Consider the following 10714-nt stretch of genomic DNA (forward strand, 5'->3'; position numbering starts at 1 on the left):
TACCTTACTTAAGCATTCTCCAAATGCTCCCCAGCAAAATCTCTGGGCTCAGTAAGATTGCAGATTATGCTGTTTTCAGAAACATACTAAATGTGTGCTTAGAGAAGTGCCAGATTTCCCTTCTACCCTGGAGCAGAACAGGTGGTTTAGTAGACTTCTCTTGAGAGAGGAAGCTGATTTTTTTCAGAAGCACCTGAAGACAAAGAGGTGGAATTGTTCCAATTCTAATACCTTTTACAAGCATATGAGAAAAGAGAATGGCGTTTGTGTACTCTAGCAAATATTTCACTAGTATGTAGTCTTGGGAGCAATTACATCTTCAGTCAGGGCCAGATGCATCAGAAGTGGGGCCTCTTAGTGCTTATTGCTAGAACACGTTGATGTGGTTCCAAAGCATTAAAGGTGCAATGACACTCCTTTACAGCATGTTCTCTTTGTAGACCTATAATATCATGAGGCTGTAGCTCGGGTAGTAGGTTAATCATATTTATTATTTCTTAACAGAATGACAGTGAGTCTGGATGGAAAGTAGTGCTGGTCATAAATATTCCAACAAAACCTTATTTTCTCAAAATATTCTGATTTGAGAGAATCAAAACGTTTCACAGAGATGGTTCGATTTTTGCCAAAGTTCCAATGAAAACCTGCCTGCCAAGTTTCCTGCTAGCCCATTGGCCCAGTTCCTTGGCAGCTGGGGCTCCAGGCCTACAGTTCTGATAGGCTACAAGGCCCCAGAGCTGGTACTCCACTCTCTTTTTCAGAGAACTTCAAAATGTTGGGGTTTTGTTCCAAATTTTAAAAACCTCTGCGAAACAGAATTGCCTTTCTCTGCACAGTTATAGTCACAAGGAAAAGTGCTTACTCGCCAGGAGGATGGCTTGGAGTCTTGGTAAATGGCCTAAAAGTGCTTTCTCTCATGGGATCTTAGTGAAAGAAAACTTCTCTCATTCACTACAAAGAGATTTTTGCAATCATTAGATTCTTTTTTGCTAAACATCCAGCCTCATACTTCAATGATCAGTAAGTCATTTTACACATGAATAATAAAAATGACTATGGGCCCAATCCAAAGCCCACTGAAGTCAATGGAAACCTTCCTATTGATTTCAATAGACTTCTAATCAGACCCTATAAGATTATATGTAGTCATGAAGCATATGGTTACTGAAACAAAATCCATATGGAGCTATATACATGTACTATATTCTGACAGTCAGCGTATTTGGACCCAGAAAGGTGTGACCCTTTGAATGCATGATAACATATGCCAGGCAAAGGATAAAAATAGAAACTTCAGGAGGAGACAAAATAGATGCCTATCATTTTGTTTTTGCATTTAAATTTTAGCCAAAAAAAAAAAAGTCACTTGTATCTTTCTAGGATCAGTCCATGGGAAAACACGATATTGGGTAAAAAATACAAAATCCAGAAAGGAAAGAAACATAAGTTCTTCAATGGGAAGACCATGCAAAACTCCACTGGTAAACAGTCATTTTGACTTCATAACCTCAGTAGTTGTTATCTTGCATATTTTTAAATATAGAATCTTATGGGGTCTTTCCTGGGGAGCAAGCCTGAGCGAACCAATGGTAATGGAGTTTTTCTACTGATAGGGAGTTAATAACGGTTCTGGTCTCTTCCTTGGGCCACCTTACAATAGATGTCTGCACTCAGACACAACCTGCTCTCCTACAAAAAGAATCCAGGTGGAGACAAGAAGTCCAATTTGCAGTGAACTCAATGAACTATATGATTTGTGGGTGGGGGCACATTCATTTCTTACAGGTGCACTTTAGGCATCCCTACTTTCAAATTTGGCCAATGCAGCATAAAGGAGGTTGGGGCACTATTGATTTGGTTGAGATGTGCTACATAAATATTATATCATTTTATCAAGTGCATTTGTAATTTGCTTCAAATAACTTTGAATTACATCTTTAAGAAATAACTGAAACTCTTTTAGCATCTGGAATTTCACAGGATGGACCCATTCTTGTTCTCAGTGATAAAACTAAAATAAGTGGGTGGCCCTTAACATTGTTAATTATCTTTAGAAACCTAATCCATTTTCTTTGGTTTTACTTAAATAGGTATAAGAAACTATTTTCACTCTGTATTTTATGGAGGATGTTATGTATTATAGAGAAGAAATTGGAGAATATCCAAATTGACTTGTGAAAAGTGTCACTTGCAAGTGAAAACTGGGTGTTTTTTTTCCCCCCTTGAATTCTCAGCTAAGAACCGACAATCTTGAGCTTTCTCTGGTTGTTTTAAATAAAAATGATCGTTGATTTAATCTGTACAGCTGTGTTTACAGAGCTGAATGTTTCTTGTCTCTGAGTATTATAGCAGCACAAATGGAGTAATATGAATGAAGATAGACAAGAAAAGTTATCTTATCTTCAAAATACAATTGGGCTGTTATGTGGAATTAATTATGGTTTTTCAGTAATCCTGCTGTTTTAAAGGAACATTTAGGTCATTAAATATTGGAGCCCTTGAGGACGTTGTTGAAATGAACAAGCCTGACTTTGTTCTAAACCCTGACAAATACTTCAGGGAAATGACTGAGGAGAAGTGCCCTGAAAATCTGAAGCTCCCTACTCTTTCAGAAAGTAAGTAGACCTTGATTATATTCACATTTCTCCAGCTTTCAGTACAGAAAGGCAAAAATAAAGGTCACTAGCTTTTGCCATCTGTGCAAAAATAAGATGAAGGTAATAGAGAACTCTAAGATTTATTGCTTAGCTGCTGATCTGGGGCTTCAACACAGCAGCAGGACACATAATCCTATTTGAACAACTTCTCATTTTGTAAGGGCTTGATCCAAAGTCTACTGCAGTCTGTGTCAATGGGAGGTCTTTCTTTCAGTAGGTTTTGAATCAGCTCCTAAATGTTCCGAGACAGGATTACTCTGAAGCATTCACTTTTGATTCTGTTCTTGGCAGAAAAGAACAATCTTATTTTTAACAGGTTTTGACAAACGAGAGAGAGAGAGAAAATATATATTCCAGTGAATTTCTGCTAAGCTGATTTGTGTCCCGATAAAGCGAAATGTTTCTGGTAGTATGCTGAGGAGTCCCCCTTTACGGAAACTTTCATAGCACACACTGGACTCCTTCCCACTGACAATCAAAAAAAGATAGGAGGTGACAGATGGGTCAGAAGGGTGTCTAGGCAAGCATGAGGAGCAATGCCATCTCTGACGTAGCCCCATTCAAGAAATGGCAGAAAGAGACAATTCTTCAGTCAGCTTTTCACACCCAACTTCTGAATCTTCATATGGCTGGCAATAACAAAAGCACTCACGAAAAACAAAAATTCAGTGAAACAAGGAGGGAAATGGTGAGAAGATATGTGCAGAGCAGTTCTATCCAGGCTGACTGGAGAAAACATTTACTGCTATACTCAATGATTACAGAGTGATCTTGAGCCATTACACTGTGCTTTACATATTCCTACAAAACAATCACAAAATGGATCCTCAATAAAATAACTCTTACATCGGACTGTTCTTTAAAATACATATGGGTTTTCTGTACCTCTTGCCAACCTACACTTTCCCTCCCACACAAAACCAAGCTGACTTTTTTGGCAAGGTTTATATAACTGTTTAAGTGTTGATCCATAAAGAAAATTGGCTTGTCTGATTGTTTATTGTGACTGCACTCTCTCTGGCATTTTCCCTGATGACTCTCCAGTGCGTCTCCTTCTGCTGCTCCTTCAGAAATCCGGATGTTGAAACATCACTGCTAACCATTCTACTCTAGCATTTAGGGCTTGTTGTAGGACACGTCATTGTAGTATTTATTTGATAAGGCTTATCTACAAAATTTAGCTATTTTAATGTCAATAGTTCATGGTTATAGTGAGTTACTGTTAGGTTTGTGTGAGCCAAGCAGCAGGGGTCAATTGAGAAGTATGAGGAAAACACTGAGAGTGCATGTGTGTGTCGGGGGGGGGGGGGGATGAACCAATTAAATGAAAGCCTTTGCAGCTGAATCAGCAAGGCCAAATTTTGGCATTGCATGTCTACATTTTAATTTTAAAGATTGCTTCTGTAATCTATATCTTGAGGTTGGATTAATTGCCACATGAACTTTATTTACTAGTCAGGTGCCTGTTCCCAGCTGGCAAAAATATCTTTTTTTCTCACAGTGTATGTTTACCAACCTACTGGTGTGTTCTCTCTCTCTCTCTCTCTCTCTCTCTCTCTCTCTCTCTCTCGCTTTGTTTCTGACTTGCTCCTGTGAAAGATTCAGATGTGGAATAGTAGGGTTATATTTATGTCTGACTGATTCCATGCTCTTTTCATTAATCCAACTGAAATTCATGACGCATAGACCGAAGAAGCAGATTTTACACTTCCATATGTACATTCTATTCTATTAACCAAAATAACATAAATTCACAAAAAGTAAAGAGTGGGATCCAATGTGTAATAACATGAATTGAATTAAGTGTAATTTGGTAGGTTCAAAGGTAATAAAACCAACAATCAAATGTCACAAACATAACACTTAGTAAATCCAAGTTTATAATAAAGTGGTGATGGCATCTCACTAATCTGGGAAAGCAACTATTGGCCAAATATGGATCTTTAATATAGATCCTTGTCAAGTCAGTCAAGTTTCTGTCAATTAGTAGTTATGGGCTATCAGTTACCAAAATCAAGGTAAGAATTTTTTTTAAAATGTCAACAGTTAGACCTTATCTTGCACGTGCTTAAGCAGGTGACTAACTGTAACATATTAGTAGCCATATTGAAGTCCCATGAAGGTTAGGCATGTGCTTGATCATCTTGTTGAATCAAGGCCTGGGCACAAGTGCACCATTGATCTTGTGCAGAGCCTCACTGATGTCATGGGAATTCTGCCTGTCCCAGGCACTTATAGAGCCCCCACCACTGTCGTATCTGACCACCTTACAACCTGAAAGTGTATTTATCCTCACAAAACCCCTGTGAGGTAGGGAATTTGTGTGGATCCACTTGCAAAGTCTAACCCTTACTCTGTTTGCTGTCCTGCTCCAAAATCCATTGAAGCCAATGGAAACACTCCCATTGACTTCAGTGGCCTTTGGGTCAGGACCTAAATGCCCAATTCTTTCCCTAAGTATTAATAACAACAAATTATAGTGAAGATTATTCACACTCAAGCACACACCTACATATTAAAAACTGTAAACGCCAAATATATTCTGAATGATTTTAGAACTGCTCTCTAATTTCTTCAGAAATTTAACAATTAGTAAATTACAAGTTAATTATGTATTAAACATAGATAATGTATTCATTAGTCTTTTCTCTGTTTACCTTTGTTTCTGCTTCTGTTTAATATTAGGATATGGTAAATTATTTAAAATTCTAATCCTTTAAATCATTAAGAATCTTGTCCGAAGCCCACTGAAGTCAATAGAGAGATTCCCATTGAGTTCAAGTCTCATGACTCTAGATGAAGTTAGTGTGAGCTGCTGATATTCAGCACCTTTGGAAATTATGCTCTTAATTCTTTGAGCCATGTGCTTCCTTATCTCCTATTCTGCATGAAGGATGCAGCTTCTTGCCTAAGAAGTAATGAGCAGTGCACAGTACACTTGCTCACTCATGCAGACAGTCAACTATCAGTTTAAATTCTTTTGTTTCAATACAGGATAATTTGATTTCAGCTTTTTATGATCCCTTAAGAGCAATAAAGAGATTAAAATAAATTAAAAGAACAGTGTTTTGTTTTTTTGTTTTAAAAAACCACAACAACCTCTGTTCTTTCTCCCTCTATGTTAGAGGATTCATAGCTTCACATCTTCAGAGGCAGACTGGAATTTTAAGGTCCAGATCCTAGAATGAGCACTCCATATGAGGCACAGGACTTTACGCACAGGGCATTCTTTGCAGAATCTGGGCCTAAATGCTTAATGTACAGATTAAGCCAAAAAGAAAGAGCAAAATGTAAAGTAATTTCCAAAAAGCCACAAACTTTTCTTAGCATATCTGGAAGCAAAAAGTCAGTATTGTTCTCTCAGATTTATTCTGGTTTTGTTTCTGTTTTTTCCCCCCTCCTGTGCCTTTCTTTTTAAGAGTGCATCTTACCCAACATGATTGATTTTGATGTGAATTTCATTCCTGTTTTTTAGCTTTGAAAGCTGTATTTGATGAGAAGAGCCTGTTCCCAAAAGAAATTCTGGATCGTGAACAAAAAGCAAGGCAACTATGTGAGCAAATGTGCAACGAAGGCAAGATGAAAAGAAATAAGAAGCAAGCAAAGATGAAAGAAAAATAAACCTTCCTGTTACAAAGAAGGTAAGTGCAAAGAATACCATATACAGAATGAAGTTGGCTTTGCCACAAACAGTTTAACAAAGTAAGCCCTACTTTTAGGGTCAAATCTTCCAGTATTTGCTTGGGACTTGCTCCTGCAGCCAGGCACTCAGTGAGTAACTTTACTCATGTAAGTCTCATTGAAGTAACAGGAGTCAATCAGAGCACTCCATGCATGTTTGTCTGCAGGCTCAGCCTTTTGGAAAAAATCTGCCTGAAGTTACTGGCCATTCCACATGCAGAGGGTTGCTAATTTGGATAATTTTGCAGGCCTAATCTTGGAAACTGTTAAACATGTGATTCCCCACTGAGTTCAGTAGGACTACTGATTTATGTAAATAAACTCATATGCATAAAGAACAGGAGTACTTGTGGCAGCTTAGAGACTAACAAATGTATTAGAGCATAAGCTTTCGTAGGCTACAGCCCACTTCATCCGATGCATAGAATGGAACATACAGTAAGAGATATATACACACAGATAAGTTGGAAGTTACCATACAAACTGTGAGAGGCTATTTAGTTAAGATGAGCTATTATCTGCAGGAGAAAATGGAATGGAATGGAAGAGAATGGAAATCCATCAACTTCATGAAAAAACTCGTACAGATACAGACAGACATCATCTTCCTTTCCAAATGCAAACAGGTGGACATCGTACCAAAAGGACTGAAGGTAAAAAATCCATTACAATCTCCATATCACACAGACTGTGCTGAGAGATTGTGCCACACGCTCTCAAAGCAACTGCGGAACCACCTGATCAACATCCTCTACAGCAAACAGGGAAAGATTAAGAATGAGCTCTCAAAACTGGATACTCTCATAAAAAAACAACCTTCCACACAACTTCCTCATGGATAGATTTTACAAAAACTAGACAAGCCATTTACAACACAACTTTGCTTCTCTACAAAGGAATAAGGACACTAAACTATCTAAATTACTACATGCCACAAGGAGCCACAACAGTGGTTCCCTTAACACAGCCAGCAATATTGTTAATCTTGCCAGCTCTACTCGTAGTCTGGCAGAAGAGTCTGTCCTATCTCGGGGCCTCTCCTTTTGTCCCTCCAGGCCCACAAACATGATACAGTTCTGTGGTGACCTAGAATCCTACTTTTGACATCTCCGACTCAAAGAATATTTCCAAAACACCTCTGAACAACATACTAACCCACAGAATCCTTCCTACCAACACTACAAAAAGAAGGAGTCTGCGTGGACTCCTCCTGAAGGTCGAAACAACAGACTAGACTTCTACATAGATTGCTTCCGTCGATGTGCACGGGCTGAAATTGTGGAAAAGCAGCATCACTTGCCCCATAACCTCAGCCGTGCGGAACACAACGCCATCAAAAGCCTCAGGAACAACTCTGACATCATAATCAAAAAGGCTGACGAAGGAGGTGCTGTCATCATCATGAATAAGTTGGAATATGAACAAGAGGCTGTAGGGCAGCTCTCTAACTCCACATCCTACAGGCCATTATCCTCTAATCCCATTGAGGATTGCCAAAAGAAACTACACCATCTGCTAAAGAAACTCCCTGAAAAAGCACAGGAACAGATCTGTGCAGACACATGCCTAGAACTCCGACCAGGGGTATTCTATCTGATTCCCAAGATCCGTAAACCTGGGAATCCTGGATGCCCCATCATCTCGGGCATTGGCACCCTGACAGCAGGATTGTCTGGTTATGTGGACTCTCTCCTCAGGCCCTACGCTACCAGCACTCCCAGCTATGTTCGAGACACCACTGACTTCCTGAGGAAACTACAGTCCATTGGTGATCTTCGAGAAAACACCCTCCTGGCCACTATGGATGTAGAAGCCCTCTGCATCAACATTCCACACAAAGATGGACTACAAGCTATCAGCAACAGTATCCCCGATAATGTCACGGAAGATCTGGTGGCTGACCTTTGTGACTTTGTCCTCACCCATAACTATTTCATATTTGGGGATAATATATATCTTCAAGTCAGTGGCACTGCTATGGGTACCTGCATGGCCCCACAGTATGCCAACATTTTTATGGCTGACTTAGAACAATGCTTCCTTAGCTCTTGTCCCCTAACACGCCTACTCTACTTGCACTACATTGATGAAATCTTCATCATCTGGACCCATGGAAAAGAAACCCTTGAGGAATTCCACCATGATTTCAACAATTTCCATCCCACCATCACCTCAGCCAATCCACACAAGCGGTCCATTTCCTGGATACTACTGTGCTAATAAGCAATGGTCACATAAATACCACCCTATAACAAAAACTTACTGACTGCTATACTTACCTACATGCCTCCAGCTTCCATCCAGGACACACCACACGATCCATTGTCTACAGCCAAGATCTAAGATACACCTGCATTTGCTCCAATCCCTCAGACAGAGACAAACACCTACAAGATCTCTATCAAGTGTTCTTACAACTACAATACCCACCTGCTGAAGTGAAAAAACAGATTGACAGAGCCAGAAAAGTACCCAGAAGTCACCTACTACAGAACAGGCCCAACAAAGAAAATAACAGCCACTAGCTGTCACCTTCACCCCCAACTAAAACCTCTCCAGCGCATCATCAAAGATTTACAACCTATCCTGAAAAATGATCCCTCACTCTCACAGATCTTGGGAGACAGACCAGTCCTCGCTTACAGACAGCCCCCCAACCTAAAGCAAATACTTACCAGCAACCACACACCACACAGCAAAAACACTAACCCAGGAACTTATCCTTGCAACAAAGCCCAATGCCAACTCCATCCACATATTTATTCAAGTGACACCATCATAAGACCTAATCACATTAGCCACACCATCAGGGGCTCGTTCACCTGCACATCTACCAATGTGATATATGCCATCATGTGCCAGCAATGCCCCTCTGCCATGTACATTGGCCAAACTGGACAGTCTCTATGCAAAAGAATAAATGGACACAAATCTGACATCAAGAATCATAACATTCAAAAACCGGTAGCAGAACACTTCAATCTCTCTGGCCACTCAGTAAAAGATTTAAGGGTGGTAATTTCGCAACAGAAAAGCTTCAAAAGCAGACTCCAAGGAGAAACTGCTGAGCTTGAATTAATATGCAAACTAGATACCATTAACCTGGGTTTGAATAGAGACTGGGAGTTGCTGGGTCATGACACATATTGAATCTATTTTCTTAAATTAAGTATCCTCACACCTTCTTGTCAACTGTCTAAATGGGCCATCTTGATTATCACTGCAAAAGTTTTTTTCTCCTGCTGATAATAGTTCATCTTAACTAATTAGCCTCTCAGAGTTTATATGGTAGCTTCCAACTTATCTGTATGTGTATATACATATATCTTACTATATGTTGCATTCTATGCATCCGATGAAGTGGGTTGTAGCCCACAAAAGCTTATTCTCTAATAAATTTGTTAGTCTCTAAGGTGCCACGAGTACTCCTGTTCTTTCTAAGGACACAGACTAATACGGACACAGACTAATACGGCTGCTACTCTGAAACCTGCCATATGCATAAGTGTTTAAAGTGGTAGAACACTAGTTTTGACTGGCAGGAGGAACTCCAGGTTTTTTTCTGTATGAATTTCAAAACATGTTAGATAAACTCATGGTAAGAGTGATTTAAAGCAAACAAAATGTGCTCTGTAAGTACACTGCAGTGACATTCGTAAATAGTCATATTATAATGTAAAAACTAAAAAGACTTAAAAATAAAGCATATGTATAATTAACTCAACATCTTCCTTTCAGAACTGTTTTTGATCACCTTGGCAATATGGAAATAAATATCAGTGAACAATTGCACCAATAAGTCAAGCACAAAACAATTAAACTACAGATCTTGAATGTGAAGAATAAATTTTCAGAACACTTTTATAGCTAGAACTGTTACTCCTGTTTTTGAGTGTTTGTAAACTTTATTTTGTTCCTAAATGTTGTACATTTCTTTCTAAAGAGAAGCAGTGTATTAAAAAATCCCACTTTTTTGTCTGAAAATTATTTACTTACTGTAACAAGTAGTGCCTAAGATCAATTTAGATGTACTTTAACATTGCCTAAATGTTATTTATACAGTATCATAAATGTGTATGCTGTTTTATAAAATATGACAAGATTACCCGCAGCCATTTCACATATTCCATGTTGTTGTTATGACTTACTGTGTTTTTATGGTAGTGCTCACAATGTGCTTGGTGCTTTCCAAACACTGAAACATGATCTCTGCTCTGAGGAGTTTACAGTGTAAGGATAGACAAGTGCACAGAGGTTAGGGGAAAGGAAACACGTGTGACAGATATGGCATTTTCCTGCAATATCCTTGGTAGATCTTATGGAATTAACTTTAAGTATCTTTGGGGTCCATTGTATTAATGAATGTACGAATGGTT

The 10714-nt window shown here is 39.0% G+C and overlaps 1 protein-coding gene across 7 annotated transcripts in view; it reads left to right on the forward strand.

Annotated features, from left to right (window-relative positions):
* WDR49 (WD repeat domain 49) overlaps window positions 1-10322 on the forward strand; it is a 69322-nt gene extending 59000 nt beyond the window's left edge. For 6 of the 7 annotated variants that reach the window (XM_048863986.2, XM_048863989.2, XM_075132134.1 and 3 more), the window contains 4 exons: window positions 1381-1481; window positions 2469-2615; window positions 6133-6298; window positions 10077-10322. In XM_048863986.2, the coding sequence (XP_048719943.2) occupies window positions 1381-1481; window positions 2469-2615; window positions 6133-6278 (394 nt within the window). In that variant the 3' untranslated portion in view covers window positions 6279-6298; window positions 10077-10322. Of the gene's footprint in view, window positions 1-1380; window positions 1482-2468; window positions 2616-6132; window positions 6299-6862; window positions 7446-10076 lie in introns of those variants that run through there. The other variant, XM_048863987.2, reaches the window with a different exon arrangement.
* Window positions 10323-10714: the final 392 nt, after the last annotated feature.

This window comes from Caretta caretta, chromosome 9 (assembly GCF_965140235.1).
Source record: "Caretta caretta isolate rCarCar2 chromosome 9, rCarCar1.hap1, whole genome shotgun sequence".
Lineage (NCBI taxonomy): Eukaryota > Metazoa > Chordata > Testudines > Cheloniidae > Caretta > Caretta caretta.